Source organism: Zeus faber (genome assembly GCF_960531495.2).
Source record: "Zeus faber genome assembly, chromosome: 22".
Taxonomy (NCBI): Eukaryota; Metazoa; Chordata; class Actinopteri; order Zeiformes; family Zeidae; genus Zeus; species Zeus faber.
This window is the reverse complement of record NC_137209.1, coordinates 7,806,725-7,824,206: the sequence shown is the minus strand read 5'-3', so window position 1 is coordinate 7,824,206 and position 17,482 is coordinate 7,806,725. Positions and strand designations below refer to the sequence as shown.

Genomic DNA, 17,482 nt, shown 5'->3' with positions numbered 1-17,482 from the left:
TGCTACCCTCTGCTTGTGCGAGATGCCTCACTGGCGACGGCACCGATGCCAAAACCCAGTATTGGGATGGAATATATATCTAATACAATAATACCAGCTAAAAATGTTAGATCGGATATCTAACTAGGAGGGAAAGCAGTACGAACCTGATCAGATCCTCTAGTAAATCCAAGCGGGAATATTGTGGAAACACTAACGTGACGTAACGTAAAAGAGTAGTAAAGTCGGCCATGTGGTAAAAAAAAAATGGTGTGTGTGTGTGTGTGTGTGTGTGTGTGTGTGTGTGTGTGTGTGTGTGTGTGTGTGTGTGTGTGTGTGTGTGTGTTAAATACTCGTGAATGCTGTTTAGAAGCTTCTATTTTTGGGGTTGGGAGGGAGCGTTTTAACTCAATAAAACAAAGCAGGTGGTTGTTTTATTGAGTCCCTCCTGTAAGGTGTTTTCAGTGCTTGTTTGAGCAGCTGGAGCGTGGTACTTTTATGGCCATCTCAACCGAAGTTCGTCAAGAAAAAACAGCTCGTTCAAAATGTTAAGACTCATTTGAGAGAAAGATAGTGGCCTCGGCATCGGCATCGACAGAGTCGGAAGATTTCAGTATTGCCATTGGTATCAGCCTCACGTCCATTCAGATGTCGTTCAAGGGGAATTTGACTCGACAGACGATCGGATGAGTCTACAGAAGCGTTTCGGAGACCTGCCCGCACAGAACTCCAAAACAAATGCCCGGAGTTGTTTTCACCGACCGTTCGACCTACGTACGTTTATAGATCACCAGGGACCGATCTAAATGTGGCTGCTCGACCAACACCTCACTTTTTCCACCAGATCCAGTTAATTAAAGCACATTCTATTCGCAGGGCGGTGGAACCCGTAACACAAGTTAATGCAAATACACTGGTCTTGTGTTCAACAACCCTATTTGAATAGGGTGACACCTGTCACCACGCACACACACACACACACACATACACGCACACACACACGCGACGACTATCATAACTGTCATAATATCATCTCATGCTATCTTGTTAGGCTCAAATGTCCGACTGCAGTGGAGCTGATTAGCGAACCGGGCTCCTCACTTTTCTAGTATTACACTTGTACGGGTCGTGTCCTCTGAGTGGGTATTTCCCGCTCATCTGTTGTGGACACCGAATGCTCAGCTTTTGTACATTTCTGGGTAAAACGTGCAAAAGCTTGCGTTTGTGCATGTGCATATGACTATTAGTGCATATAGTATGTGTATAGGCAGTATATGCATGGCGTCAGTGCGTGTGTGTGTGTGTGTGTGTGTGTGTCCAGAAGCCGCTCTCCTGTTACCTGACCCAGGTCTCAGCTGAGATCATCAGGTCGGCGCAGACAGGATCTGTCCCCTCAGCAGAGTTCCGACACCCAGATAACACACGGTGCGCAGGCCATATAAGTCTGGAAAACCAACATTAGATCCTGTTACGTTAGATTGCACCGCATTAGTCCCGCTAGGAAATTGGGATCATTCACATTGAGCACTGCAAAGGTAATAGGTCTAAATTGTTTCCTTCTTTATTCATTATTATTATACCATTACATTATTATTATTATTATTATTATTATTATTATTATTATTATTATTATTATTATTATTATTATACTATTTGATTGCATTCCATTAATGGGAAGCATTTTCAGCTGCGAAAGGTGCTATACAAATAACGGATATTATTATGACTATTATTACTATCATCATCATCATTGTTATTATTATTCATAATAGTAACAACAATAATACTGCTGTGGGGAATTTTGTCTCTTTAAATGAGGAAACAGTACAAAATGTGCAATGGTAGTTTGCCCATTAGTGTAACATTACTCACATACACCGATCAGCCACAACATTAAAACCACTGACAGGTGAAGTGAATAACTTTGCTCATGGGATGTATTAGGCAGCAAGGGAAGAGTCAGTTCTGAAGTTGATGTGTTGGAAGCAGGAAAAATGGACAAGCGTAAGGATCTGAGCCACTTTCACAAGGACCAAGTTGTGATGGCTAGACGACTGGGTCAGAGCATCTCCAAAACGACAGGTCTTGTGGGGTGTTCCCGCTAAGCAGTGGTTAGTACCAACCAAGAGTGGTCCAAGGAAGGACAACCGGTGAACCGGCAACAGAGTCATGGACGCCCAAGGCTCATTGATGGCCGTGGGGAGCGAAGACTAGCCTGTCTGGTGCGATCCCACAGAAGATCTACTGTAGCACAAATTGGTGAAAAGGTTAATGCTGCTATGATAGAAAGGTGTCAGGACACACAGTGCATCACAGTTTGCTGCGTATGGGGCTGCGTAGCCGCAGTCCGGTCAGAGTGTCCATGTTGAGCCCTGTCCACCGCTGAAAGCACCTACAATGGGTATGTGAGTGTCAAAACTGGGAGTAATGGAAGAAGGTGGCCTGGTCAAATGAATCACATTTTCTTATATACCATGTGGATGGCCAGGGTTAGGGTCCGATCTGATCAAGCATCTGTGGGCTGTGCTGGAACAACAAGCCCGATCCATGGGGGGCCCACCTCCCAACTTACCGGACTTAAAGGATCTGCTGCTAACGTCTTGGTGCCAGACACCACAGGACACCTTCAGAGGTCTTGTGGAGTCCATGCCTCCATGGTCAAAGCTGTTTTGGCGGTAGGAGGGGGAGCTACACAGTATTAGTGGTCATTACTGGTGGTTTTAATGTTGTGGCAGATCAGTGTACATACAACTGTAGTATGAAAAAGTAATACATATAGTTTAAAGTAATATATAATACATCTTGTATCATATATTGTATATATTACATCTCTAGGAATTGTGTAAGGATCCTCGTCTGTTTGTGGATGGCATCAGCACGCGGGACCTGCACCAGGGCAGTCTGGGTAACTGCTGGATGGTTGCGGCCACTTCCTGTCTGGCATCCGAGCCCTCGCTGTGGAAGAAGGTACCGGCGCGCTCGCTTCCTGTTTCCTTGTGTCCTTCCTTCCCGCCTTGCTCCCTTCCCTCCTCTCCTCCTCTCCTCCCCTCTGCTCTCCAGGTGATCCCTGACCACCAGGAGCAGGAGTGGAACCCCAAGTGCCCGGACCGCTACGCCGGCATCTTCCACTTCCGCTTCTGGCGCCTGGGCGGCTGGACGGACGTGGTGGTGGACGACCGGCTGCCGGTGGGCGGCGACGGGGCGCTGCTGTTCTGCCGCTCGGCCACACCCAGGGAGTTTTGGAGCGCCCTGCTGGAGAAGGCCTACGCCAAGTGGGTGGAGGCACGGTCACACTCACAACATTTCTAGCCATCTTTGTTCTGGTTGATCGATTGATCAGCCAATCAAGCTCGAAATCAATCAACTTTTCAATCCATCTGTCAATCTATCAATCTATCTATCTATCTATCTATCTATCTATCTATCTATCTATCTATCTATCTATCTATCTATCTATCTATCTATCTATCTATCTATCTATCTATCTATCTATCTATCTATCTATCTATCAATCTACATCTATCCATCTAGTCTACAGTAACAATCTAAATTGCTATCGTTCTATTGATCAGCCAATCAACATACTGTATGCATATATTAATCTATATCCAATTAACCTATCAATCTAAATATCTACCTTTGATCAATCAACCAATACATTTTTTGTATTCCACCCAGACTTAACGGCTGCTACGAGGCCCTGGAGGGCGGCAACACGGCGGAGGCCCTAATCGACTTCACTGGGGGGGTCTCGGAGCCCCTGAGCCTGGACCGCGAGGCCCTCGTCCAGCACGGGGACCAGAGGAAGGCCCTTTTTCAGACACTCAGCGGGGCCCACGAGCGCAGAGCCCTCATCACATGCTCCATACGGGTGGGTGCCCACATCACTCCTGGACGACAGCCTGGATGAATGTTTGGTGGGGTTAGAGTGGTCCGCCTCAGGCATGCGCAAGAGGTAAAAAGGCAGTTGCGGCAAATCTGAAAAACCAGTGCAGCGAGTAAGGATGAACATTCACCAAAAAAGAAGAGCCCCCTCGGTTGAATAAATATCCCCAGATGATCTGATGGATTACCACTTTATTATGTATATCTGATTCAATGGTCTAACATACGAACCCTGCATCAGCCCGCTGAAGGGGAGGCGGTGGAGTCGGTGCTTGACTGCGGCCTGGTTCGGGGCCACGCCTACGGGATCACGGCGGTCCGGAAGGTGTGGCTGGGGGAGCGGCCGCCCAACAAGTGCGGCATGTCCCGGCTCTTCATGGTGCGCATGAGGAACCCCTGGGGCAACACCGACTGGACGGGGGCCTGGAGCCAAGGGTGAGGACAGAAATCTCTGCCGTATGGTTTGGGGTTTTTCTGGATTTGCTGACGCTAAAAGCACTTTATTTACTAGCTACTGGAGCCATTGCTCAAGGGAGAGACATCCGTTGCTTCCATTATCCGACCATGAAAGTGGTCAATATGCAGCTATTAGGTTATTTTCCACTACAAGACACTATTTGCATAAAACTGCAGAAATGTCATCTGTTTTTGGAGATTAATCATTTCGTACTTTAAAATAATGTGTTGGGTCTCACTCTGGCTGTGGTTTGGTGCTGTTGGCCTCGTGGTGTTTGTTCTTCTGCAGATCTCAGCAGTGGCAGCAGCTGAGTCGTGCAGAGAGGGACAAGATGGGCCTCGTCGTCCGAGACGTCGGAGAGTTCTGGTAGATCTAACATGAACAACAAATAATAGCACCAAAACGTACTTATCAGGTTCCCTTCCCCGACAACACCGACCCATTTTTTTCCATCTTTGCCATCAATAAGTAAAACAAGCGAAAAGGCCTTGAGCAATGACATTCATTTAAAAACAATAATATTCATAACATAAACATCCATATTTTCACTCAGCTTCATGTCACACTTTGGTGTTAAAACTGTTTTTAATTTAATTCAAGCTTTATCATTTTCACTTTTTATCTTTTTATTAAATTATATATCAAACATATTTATAATATATAATATATATTGTAAATATTTTTATGATTTTTTTATAGATATTTTATGTATGTATGAAATATTATTTGATTTAATTAAAATATCGTATAGAGGATGTATTTAGTCATCAATTTCAGTTCCACTACATAATTTAACATGTTTCTCATTAGACAGATTCTGATTGATAGGCTTTTCTTTCCGTCAGGATAGAGTTTGAGGACTTCTGCCGCTACTTCACCGACGCGGTGGTGTGCTGGCTGGTGGAGAAGGCCCTGTTGCGGCCCCGGTCCTGGAGGGAGGCGCGCTGCTTCGGGGAATGGGCCCTGGCTCCCGGCCCCCCCGGCGGCTCCCCCTCCGCCCTCTGCCGGGTCGCCGCCAACCCCGGGGCGGGGAACCAGAGAGGGGACCGCAAGGAGACACTGCTGACGGAGAGGCGGTGGAGGGGAGGGAGAGACGGAGGCGGAGGCGGAGGCGGAGAACGGGGCAAGGACAGGATGGACCCGCCCAAGGAGAGGGAGGACGTAAAGGAGAAAGGAGGACGTGAGCCGGGTGGAGGATGGGAGACGCAGGGGGACAGGAGGAGTCGATGTGGGGGCTGCATCAACCACAGGGACACCTTTCTCCACAACCCGCAGGTAGGACTCACTCTCTTCGCGCTCATTTAGGTGCAGGGGTTCACAACCTTTGGTCTTCCTCAGAGACCCCCAAAATCTGACCGGATTCAATCGGAGACCACAAACTATTTAAAAGAGCGGACGTTTTTGAATCTGAATTGGCTCTATTTCCACGGTAGAGACGGCAAGGTTTTTAGGACGTACGACACATAGAACATACAGCTCATGTATTTTGTTAAAATGTATAATTGAACACTCTAACCAGAAGCTGACTATAAGGAAACATGTGCTTCAAATCGTCCAAGGCCTCCATACCACCCATATGATCTCTGGCGCCCCCCCTGTGGGGGTCTGGCACCTCATGTTTATTTATGAAGGGCTATCAACACTGAACGATTTTATGGTATTGACCTGGTTGAATTGAGAATATGGAGTACTGTGGACTATTTTACTATTTACATCGTCAGCGAGGCAAACATTTTTTTTAACAAAATGAGAAAAGTTTTGAGGAAGCGATACAGAGGTCAAGATCCCAGCAAAATAGGAAGACATGGAGGGACACAAAGCCCTTCGACGTGCATTGTTGATTTGTGTCCTCGTGGTTTTCAGTTCCTGCTGGAGGTGCGGGGCCGAGAGGAGGAGGTGTTGATCTGCCTGCAGCAGGAGGATAGGAGGGTCCGCCGGAGAGACGGGGGAGGAGAGAACCTGCCCATCGGCTTCGAGGTGCTCAGGGTAAGCGCTCCGTCGGGTTGACGAATGGACTGCGTCGGGATAATCAGCTTGGAAATACAAACGACATTTCGCAACTGGCGGGTTTGCGGGCCATATCCGGCCACAAGTCGTGTATTTTAACAGTCAAAGGAGCATCACGGTGAACAAGCATGAATAGTGGCAATCACCGTCGTGTTCCATACAAATTGGTTAGTAAGTGTCGTGGAAATGCCCCATCAGGTGAGATATCAATTAGATCAAAACTCTGCAAGAGATTCTATTTATTTAAATAGTGCTCTGCAGAATAGGGGAGTATGCAGTACGTAGAAGATACAACGTCCAGCTCAGAGGGTTTTTACTGGAGTTTTTTGTGCACTGTTACACGTGCAGCAGGCTTGCTACCCAGGTTTGGGTCAAGGACTCGGAAAACACAAGTGGCAGGTGAAGTGATGCCGGCACGGCGGGTTTCATGAACAAATACTTCAACTGAACGGTGCCCAAGCGCAGGAAAGGAAATAAAAGGGAGGACCTACAGGTGAGACCAGACGTCGGCCTCTGATCAGAGTTCTCTCGGCACAGAGCGTTTTGTCTCCAGACAACCCCCGCACGATCCCTGCCGTGGGACTCCCATGTCACATGGTTGTTGATTGCAGTAATACGGATTCCTGGAACATTATGCACTGAGGCATGATGATTTCCGTTGTTTCAGATAGAACCTCTGAGCACATACACAGAGGAGTCACATGTACAATATGTAAACAAAAAAAAAAAAATATATATATATATATATACACATAACAAATAAAGTTTTGTTGCTGAGTAGCTCAACGGAAATGCAAATAAAACGTTCACACAAGCAAATCAAGGTGTATCTTGTTATTTTCCATTACAACAGTGGTGATGGTTTTTGTACCTGCTGAAAAATACCAGAGATATTTTCTTTAAAATCGTTATGTTGTGACAATGATACCCTCAGCTTCAATTTTCAATCTTGTTTTTGTATTTGTGTGCTCATTTTCACATCCCTGCTCCATGTTCTTTGTTCCATTTGTTGTATGCCATGACATAAACTCAATAAAAAACTTCCATCCAAACTGTCCACGTGTCATTTCAATCAGACTGAGCTGAACTGTCTCTGGCCTTGTCCAGCGCTCCTCCACTCCACGTGCCGTCGCCTGGTCACATGCACCGACAAAATAGCATTCATCATTGAAGAGGTCAGATCACTTTGTTAAAAAAAAAAAAAATCCTATATTTCATCCTATGTCTGTTTAGCTGGCACTCTGTATCAACAGCCTTTCAATCCTCTAAGTTGTTTCCATTGATGGTGGTGGGGTCCGCCACAAACAAAAATTAACTTGATGAGAAGGGAAAACAAAAACAACCTATCGATCGGAGGAGGGAAAAAATTTCGAGAAGAGAACGTGATCCTGGCTCCAGGACGAGAGTAAGGACACAAACGTTGTGGTCTGGAATGGATCCCACGGATTGCCACTTTAAACGGCTTGCGATCTGACCCGCAGGTGGAGGTGAACCGCTGCAGCCGGGTGCAGTGCGTGGTGGAGCAGGCAGCCAGCTCCGTCTACATGGACTCCCGCAGCGTGACGCTGAGGGGGACGTTGGCCCCGGGGCGCTACGCCCTGCTGCCCACCACCTTCCTGCCCGGGGCCACCGGCCGCTTCCTGCTCCGCCTCTTCTCCCACTCCCACCTCCGACTCAGGTGGGCGGCTTCCCACTTCCTGTTTGGATGGCGGGATTTGGTGTTTTTGTTTATTGTGTATTTGTGAATCCTCGTTTTATTTCTTTCCGTCTTTCTTTTTTTTCCATTCTGCATTGTTCAACATCTGTCACAGTTTCACAATTTGCATTTGTTTTTCATTTGATGTGCTTATTTGTTTGTGTGTCTCCATTTGTTTCGGCGTGTAATTATTCATTTATTTTTTCCTGTTTCTCTGTCTGTTTTCTTTTCCCGGTCTATCTTTCCATTTCTTTCTGTCTCTTTCCTACTTTCTTTCTGCTTGTCCATCTTTCTATCTGTGGTGTCCTTTCGCCCGTGTGGGCATTTTCCTTCTATCGTCCCCTCCGTCCGCACCGGCTTCCTTTCTTCCATCCAACCGCCCCGCCATCCCTCCGCCCCTCCGTCTCTCCGTCCCTCCATCCGCACAGGGAGCTGAGGGAGGACCTGCCCTCTCCCTCTCTCTTCCAGTGTCTCCTCCCACCGCCCAGCGTGGTCACCACCGTCCACCTCCGTAGGGCGTCGGGGCTCGGCCAGCCCAAGCACACAGGTAGCCGCCGCGCGCATGTCAACACAAAACAAACACCCACACACACACACAAACACACACACACACACACACACACGCCTATTCCTTTTCTACCCAAAAAATTCTGTGTCGTCCAGCCCCGGATGTTTACGCTGTGGTGCGCTGTGAGGACGGCGAGGTGAGGACGCGTGTCTTCAAGGAGGACGGCGGCCCCGAGTTCAACCTCAGGACCATCTTCTACAGGAGATACCCCGACACGCACATATCCATACAGGTTAAACACACACACACACACACACACACACACACACACACACACACACACACACACACAATGTTTTTTTTTTTGTTATTTGGCCGTTTGGGATTTCTATTACCATTTTATGTGGATGCAAACCTGTGGCACAATTTCCTGTTTTTTGTCAGTGCATGAACAGTTGGTACAGGGGCTTCTTCTTTATTGTTTTTTATTAGGTGTATTTTTATTGCTTGTCGTTCATTTTTAGGTTTGTATTTATTGTTTACTGCTCATCTTGTCGCTAAATCTTTCTTTTCCAATTCTTTCTTTTGTAACAGTACTAATAAACCTAAAAATAGACAATATTTTTAGGTTTATTTGCACTATTAAATTGTTCATTTTGAGGGTGGTTTGTTTTTATTCTTTACAGTCATATTCCATCTCAAATGACCGCAATAGTACACCGGATAGCTCACAATTGTCTAATTGTCTAAATATTGACAACACAGGAACAAAATGGGGGAAAAAAACAAGCATGCACACACCGACGGGTTCCTTCTTGTGTGCACACCGGTCCAAAAAGCAACAAATCCTCAAGACCCCCCCAAAAAAACAGACAAAATAAGTGCAGGCCCAACCTAGATTAAAAAAAAAGAAGTATAGTCACCTCCATATTATCAACACCGGGGTCGATGGCTTTGGCGCATGGCCGCTCCTCCTCCGAGTAGAATCTGCTTCGGAGGGATCTCCCGCTCCTCGTTGTCCCTGCAAATCATTACCTCCTGTACAAAGTCTCGTGGAACTAAATTTCTTTGCAGCCGTCATGCATCGTGCAAATTAACGAAGAATCGGAAAATGGAACAAACTATTCTCAGATCTTATGATGCTCTGTGCATGTACTGCATGTCATTATAACTGACCACTGACTGGCCGCGATTGACCCATCAGGATCGAGTATTCCACAGAGCCGTGTAACAAATGAATTGAACCAGCAGTTAATTTATGCATCATCTGTGTGTATATCCATGTGTGTGTGTGTGTGTTTAGTTATGGAGCAGAGGTCTTCTCTGGGACTCCCTCCTGGGAAGCGCCCGGGTCCAGACAGGAGACTCGGACGGGGGGCGGAACCATGTGATCGACTTACGCGGAGGCCATTCCCGTCCAGGGTCCCGGGGCTGCGTCTACGTGGAAACGTCCTCCAGCGCGTGTTTGACCGATCTGTGATCCGTCGATGGCCGGATCTGGCGGCTGCCCTGCCGACCCGCTGCACCGGATGCCCCGCCCAAAGCACATGGGACGACGGTGGATGAAGAATATCCAGTGAAATACCGTTTGGATAGAACCTTTAAAACCTTTACGGGATTACGGACTACTTTTAGTTCAATGGAGTGCAGCTGTTACTGATATCCCAGAGAGCAATTTGTTGACGTGCAACAATCCAACATCACATTACATGTATGAAACATGTATGTATTTATGTGGACATGTGTTTTTTTGTATTTCTTTTATTTAGTTTTTTTACTGCATTAAATATACTGTCATCCCAAATGAGTTAATGTTATGTAATTAACCGTAATCAAGACCTAAAATGCGAACCGGATGGTGAACAAGAATCCGTGACTCACGAGTCACACACGTGCAATTTTTGTGCTGTCCTCCCCACGGCTTACAATTAGACAGAAAGTTAAACCATCTATTATTACACTGGAGTACAGAATATCCCATCTTCACCGATCAACCACATCATTAAAACCACTGTCAGGTGAAGTGGTTTTAATGTTGTGGTTTGCTCATATCATTCCAATGGCACCTGTCAAGGGGTGGGATGTATGAGGCAGCAAGTGAACAGTCAGTTCTCGAAGTTGATGAGTTGGAAGCAGGAAAAATGGGCAAGCGTAAGGATCTGAGCCACTTTGACAAGGACCAAGTTGTGATGGCTAGACGACTGGGTCTGAGCATCCCCAAAAAGGCAGGTCTTGTGGGGTGTTCCCGCTATGCAGTGGTTAGTACCTACCAAGAGTGGTCCAAGGAAGGACAACCGGTGAACCAGCAACAGGGTCATGGACGCCCAAGGCTCATTGCTGACCCCTGTCTACCACCGAAAGCACCTACAATGGGCACATGAACATCAGAACTGGACCATGGAGCAATGGAAGAAGGTGGCCTGGTCTGATAAATCACGTTTTTTTCTACATCTTGTGGATGGTCGGGGTTAGGGTCCGAGCATCTGTGGGATGTGCTGGAACAACAAGCCCGATCCATGGGGGCCCCACCTCACAACTTACAGGACTTAAAGGATCTGCTGCTAACGTCTTGGTGCCAGATACCACAGGACATCTTCAGGTCTGGTGGAGTCCATGCCTCCATGGGTCAGAGCTACTTTGTGCCACGAGGGGGAGCTACAGGAACATTAGTGGTTATTAGTGGCGGTTTTAATGTTATGGCTGATCGGTGTATACTCACAACCAAAACAAGTTCCATACTGTTACTTATAATATACAATATATATAATATATATATATTATTATAATATAAAGGATATAATAATAATATATTATCCTTTACATTTAAACTGTGTATAGAATTGCATTTGATATGTTCTGTATATTTTTGTAGATTTGTTTTCCTTTTTTTTTAAGACTGTTGAGCTTATTTATGCTTGAGAGTCTGCCAGTTGTCTCTACAACCACAACAAAAATGTGCTTGGCCCAATAAATAGATTATGATACTGAATGATTTAGTTTTAACTTTATACATTATGGTTAACCAGAGGATATTCAACGATGCCGTGCATCTGGTGCATTTCCTGCGCTTTTCCTGTGTTTTATCTGACATCTGAAGCCAGAAGGTTGATATGATGACAACTGCAAAATTTCACAACAAGTTGAAATATAAAAAAACGATTAAACATACAAACTTCAGAACTGTATTTTCAGAGGGAAGAAATTATAACTCCAAGCTGTTCATCCTCCTTTGGCTTCCTCTGTTCCTAGGCAACGTGGGGCTCCATCTACCAACACAACAATAAACAGACGGCCACAGACGTGGACTCCTACTGCTGTGAACAACTCTCCATCTATTTGCCTTCTGGACCACCACCCTGGGCTATGTCCTGCTGTTGAGCAGCTGCTGCTGCATGATCATATGTCGCTGGGCGGTCCTCAACAAAGGATCGCAAATAATGACATGTTTGACAATAAGTCCTAAACATAGTACTTCATCCTTCTAAATAGCGGTGAATCTGGCTGACTGACCTGCCGACTGACTACCACCCTGCTACTGCGCTGTGGCAGAGATGACTTCTCCCCAATGTGACTTCACCAGCCGAGATGTGAAAAAAAAGGTCTTTATCTGTGAAATTAAAACCTACATTTTATGCCTGTAAGATTTTTTTCCATAAGCCCTAGATTGTAAGTTAATGATACATAAAAAAAAACCCACTGACAATTGCTCTTTTAAGCTGCAAGCCTCCCAACACGCCCATGAGTCGAAGATGACGTGCCTGCTCACACAGTTCCTTGCAGGAAGACAATCTCACCAGCCTCCAACACCACCTCTCCACCCTGGCCAAATCACAGTCAAGCTCCCACCCAAATCAGGCCTGCTTTCCTCGGTTTAAATAAGATTATGCATGCCCTGCTCCCTTTTACCAGGATCGTGCTCAATCCTCAAACCTTTCCCCAGGATCACAGAGTACACGCCTCGTTTTCATCGCAAAGGCGCCAAACCTCCTCCATTTCGCATGGATTGTGTCTTTTCTGGTCCCTCTCACCAGGATCATCCACACCCTCCGTTCATTCCATGGGGTAAAATCCGTGGCTCCCTTCTTGTACGGTGTGGATACCCCACCTTCAAACTCTCCCCAGGCCCACATCCACTCTCCCCCAATCATTCCTGCCCAGCCTCAGTCATTCAGCCAGTGTTCGACTCCCGAGCTATCTGAGGATGACGAGTTCAACTGTACTATGCTACACCTATACTACACCTTTTTTGGAAAGTGTAGTGGACTCCACACATTTCAAATTTTAATAACATGTCAACTAGATCCAAACTATAAAATGGTCATGAAAAGCAATGTTCATTAGTCATTAGGCTACTTATATATGTTCATATTATAATAACGTTATATATGGGTTAAACAAAAAGTGTATGTCATCTTTTATTTATTTTTTAGAATCATTATTCTATACTGTACTGTGTGTGTGTGTGTGTGTGTGTGTGTGTGTGTGTGTGTGTGTGTGTGTGTGTGTGTGTATTTTAATGAAAGAACAAGAAAAAACAACTCCTGTGCAGATGTTGGTAAAACTATCGAAAAGAAACAGACAATTTTGACTTTGAGCGTAATACCAAATACAGTAGAACTAAGGCATATACATTGTTTGTGTCCTTACAAAAAGCTGCGGCCCACAACCCCTTGCCAAAGGACAGAATGCGTTCCCTTTCAATTTAAATAGCGTGGTTTTCAGGTGGAGTGATGACCGGTATATGGCTCCCATCGATGGCCCCAGTGCACTGGGGGAAACCCCACCGGGACTTTAACCCATTCATGGCCGTTTGGAGGTCTTGCCCCGAATGGGCTGTGCTCGTAGGCCTTAGTATGAAGTGCGCAAGCCGGGTCGATTTTAAGTGTTTTTTCTGCTGTTTGATGTCAAAACAAGAATGGCATATGGGTCATGTGGAAAGTATATGTAAAAAGACGGGAAAAAAAAAAAAAATCTGATATACAAAAGGCAACAAATCAGAAATGTGAACTAAGATTCATTCACTCAAAAATATCCGAGACCTGCGTTTGCAGCTCTACATGAATAAAATGGAATCACAGCAAAAAGTTCTCACAGACAATGCAACCCGAAAGAGAAACCAAATAAACAAATAAAACCAAAGCTCTGTCTCAAACAGATTTCATGGCACCTTTTATGTCGATTCCACTTCCTGTTTTTTCCGATCATGTGCCCGAGCCGATTGGAGATTCTTCCCATAAAGCGGAGAACTCTGCACCCGCGAGAATCATTCTCAGACAACAACACTCTTTCCGGAGGATAGTTTCCGGAGATCCAGTGCAGCGAGGCGCGGCTGTCGGTTCGAGGGGGCACGGTCGCACACCGAGCCAGGTCAGCTCAACAAGTACCGAGAAGGTTGTACGGGTTGGTAAAATAAGCGTTCGTACGGCAAATGTGAATCGTAGGCTTTGGCATTTATAGCTCTATAGCCTTTGTCTCTCATAGTCAACACCGGCCATGTCAGACCTGACGGAACCCATCCAAAATGCTCCCCAACGCTCAGCGCCCCAACAAGGTGAGTATCCTTATCTGATGGTGGCCTGAAAATACACTGTGTCACAATGTCTGAAAAACACAAGAAAAGGAAAATCAAAAACCCCGGGAGGTAATGGGGTGCGTGTTATTAAGTAAGAAAGTAAAGGTGTATCCTGTCGCCTTCAGCGGTTGTCAAGGTGGGGCTCTGCATCCTGCCCGTCGCCGAGATCGTAATAGGTGAGTGACCGGTTGTTATTTGCTGCTTCATACGCGGTGTCTAGAAATGATATACAGTATGAATGTCCCTTCGGGCCAATACGAGCACCAAACTGTTGCTGAGGCCTAACCGTATCCTTTAAAGAGCAACTCTCAGTTTCTTTCTTTTTTTCTTGATTTTTCTCCACGCAAAAATACTGGAACAACTGAGCTGTTTCGAGTTTGCAGGGGGTAAAAGGGGCTATTCTTTTTCCATCTTGGCCGGCGACGTGGTGTGAGAGGCGAGCGGGAGCGGCTCTTTGTCAGTCTTCACATTATATCCCTGGGAAGAAAAATCGAAATCCAAAATATAAAACACACTCTTCTACTTGCCAAGTTGCCATTCACTTGAGCGCAAGCACCGTCCCGTCTCACACCTCCTCGGTCACGTTCAAGCTGGCTGGGAAGGTCCGATTTTCAGGTGGCCATTTACAAAAATGAGACCAGCTGTAATTCTAAGCGAAAAAATACAATAATCATTCTTAAATCGAATTGCTACATCATTTCCTGGCTATGCCGACCTGCAAAAGTTACCCTTGAAATCTATCCTATGCATTGCATGGAATTGCATTTTGTATGTTCTGTATATTTTTTTTCCAGACTGTCACGCTTATTTATTGTCTGTATAGCAGTGCACCCGCCTTGTTGCATCCTTACCATCATGAAAATGTACTTGGCCAAATAAATTAATGATCCTGAAAGGTTTAGTTGATTTTTTCAACTTTGTACATTGTGGTTAACCAGAGGATATTCAACGATGCCGCACATCTGGTGCATTTCCTGCGCGTTTCCTGTGTTTTATCTGACATCTGAAGCCAGACGGTTGATACGATGACAACTGAAAAGTTTCTCGAAGAGGTGGAAATGGTTCCCTCTGTGCAGGAGCGTTGTACCTGGACGACTGCCCCCGCCAGCACTACATCCCCATCTACCTGGTGGTGGTGGGGGTGATGGGCCTGCTGCTGACCCTGCTGACCGGCACTGACACACTGGGCGTCTGCTTCTCCACCTTGAACTGCATCACCAGGCTGTTCTTCTTCTGCTGGTTCATAGCAGGTGAGTTCTGCTGTTTCGGATTCTCTCCAGAGAATGGATGGAGACAATAATTACAGCAATTATTTTTAAATATTAAATGGCAACAGTTTCTTTAGAAGCGGTAGTAGCAGTAGTCGCCTAACTAGGGGTGGACGGTGGAAACGGTATAGAAATTACACTGGTACGAATTTGCCCTACGGTATGGATTTTGACGATACAAATCTTCCGCGCTTTCTGCACTTCCACTTTCGTTGAATTATTTAAATATTAAAATGAATTTCTAATTTTTATAAAATGTATTGAATCAATTTTATCAAAAATCGCAGAGTGACGGCAAGAAAACACACATGAGAATTGACGGCGGAAACGATGCGATACCACGCGATACGGGATTATTATATTCTTTTTCATATTCTCGATCACTGTAAAAAAAATAAAAATAAATTAATTGAATAAAAGCAGAATTTAAATAGGAATATATTAAAAACCTAGAGATGAAAAGTAAAATAGGTATGTTGTGTGTTTCTGGCTGCTGCTCCGTGCACTGCCGTCTCCCCGCCTCTCCTTCTCGACCCCCTCCAAGCTGTTCATACTCCGCTTTGTCTCCCTGTGTTGCTAGGCAACGTGTGGATCTACTCCATCTACGAACCCAACTACAACCAGACGGCAACGGATGTGGACCTCTACTGCAACAAGACCCTCTATCTGTTTGCCTTCTGGACCACCACCCTGAGCTACATCCTGCTGTTGGTGGGCTGCTGCTGCTGCTCCAATTGATGATTGATTTAATCAAAATATGTCCTGTGCAAAAACACAGTAATGATTCACAAATACAAACTTTAGCTGAGCCATTTCTCCCTAGTGGTCTCTCTTTAAAACAAACCAAGGATCTCCAAAAACCCAACTGACTCGAAGAGTGAGAAAACAAAGGAAATGTTATCTGTCCACTGCATCGTTCCCGTCATTCTGACATTCTGCATCTGCAAGCCCAGAATGTCACGGAATGCCTCTCCAATGACAAACTGTTTCATCGCGGGAATCAAAAACAACCAGATAACCGATATTTTGCTGAAGAGAAATCTAGTCGTGCATGTCACGAACACGCTTTACTGGTCGAGTCCCTGAGGAAGCCTACCTGTAGCTGCTCTACTTGTGCTTTTGACACAAGCAACTCGATCAACATGGGCGCATTTGTGACGTCGTCGACCCACGTGCCGATTCACGTGCCGATTCACGTGCCGATCCAAATTCCACTCCATAGCTTGCGCTGGACCGTGAACCCATTTCATTTTGCTGATTTAATGGTCTGCCTTAATAATTAACCTGTAAAGCACAATGCATGAATAGGAACTGGCAGTTGGAGTTGGGCAAACAGTCATGGATTGAAGCAGCCGTTCAGCTGCGTTGCAGGGCTGCAGGAACAAAATCCGAACAGAATGAGAACATTTGAAAAAAGACTCAGATGCTGAAACTGGCATTCGATTGTGTACTTTCTTTGGAAATAAATAATCGATTATGAATCTTGAATCTTAAATGTTTTGACTAATGTTAGCAAATCAATGTACATGCGATGAGCAATAAAGAGTAAAAGGAGTTCATCCAGTTTGTTGCAGAGCGAACACACATTAGAGAGTGAGAGTGCGCCTTCTTCAAAAATTACATTTTTTTTCTTAAAGGAGTGATCTGCGATCGGTTCCGCAGCAGCTGGAAACGGAGTAAATTAAACACATTTAAGAGTTTTTATTTGCTTTTTTTGGAGAAAAGATCGCTCTGATCGGAGCTGCCGAACGGTGCATAAGGCCCCCCACACACCCAGCACTACATTTGAGCGTGAACAATTGGAATATATTAAAATATCAACTATAATAAAGCACACAAATGGAATGCGATTATAAAGGGATATATAATAAGAAAAAAAAGCTCTGGTATCAGAATCAGTATCGGCACATGTGTATCGTAATGGGATCAGAACTGAAAAACAGTGGATCATTTCACGTCTTTCTTAACTCATTAATATAGTAAGAATTGTTGTTTCCATTTTTTTTTTTTTAAACAGCACTCCCTAGTTTTCAGGGAATCTATTTTCTGATTCTCACTAAGATAAGCTAATTTACGTACAGCCAATAAGATCACAGCATCATATATGAAA

General features: G+C 45.3%; 2 protein-coding genes across 2 annotated transcripts in view; both read left to right on the top strand.

Annotated features, from left to right (window-relative positions):
• LOC307247232 (calpain-5) overlaps positions 1 to 10,012 on the top strand; it is a gene marked incomplete at its 3' end in the record, with an annotated part of 12,691 nt that extends 2,679 nt beyond the window's left edge. The window contains 12 exon segments of the mRNA XM_080023332.1: positions 2,815 to 2,946; positions 3,040 to 3,251; positions 3,658 to 3,850; positions 4,106 to 4,299; positions 4,610 to 4,687; positions 5,167 to 5,596; positions 6,185 to 6,318; positions 7,727 to 7,790; positions 7,792 to 8,006; positions 8,453 to 8,571; positions 8,688 to 8,824; positions 9,836 to 10,012. Coding sequence (XP_079879458.1) covers positions 2,815 to 2,946; positions 3,040 to 3,251; positions 3,658 to 3,850; positions 4,106 to 4,299; positions 4,610 to 4,687; positions 5,167 to 5,596; positions 6,185 to 6,318; positions 7,727 to 7,790; positions 7,792 to 8,006; positions 8,453 to 8,571; positions 8,688 to 8,824; positions 9,836 to 10,012 — 2,085 coding nt within the window.
• A 4,006-nt stretch (positions 10,013 to 14,018) lies between these two features.
• LOC307247091 (transmembrane protein 272-like) lies at positions 14,019 to 16,110 on the top strand (the record flags this gene model as incomplete). The annotated part of the gene is made up of 4 exons (XM_080023156.1): positions 14,019 to 14,083; positions 14,230 to 14,280; positions 15,181 to 15,354; positions 15,953 to 16,110. The coding sequence occupies exons 1-4, from the start codon at positions 14,026 to 14,028 to the stop codon at positions 16,108 to 16,110; spliced, it is 441 nt and encodes a 146-aa protein (XP_079879282.1). The 5' UTR covers positions 14,019 to 14,025.
• Between the last annotated feature and the right edge of the window lie 1,372 nt (positions 16,111 to 17,482).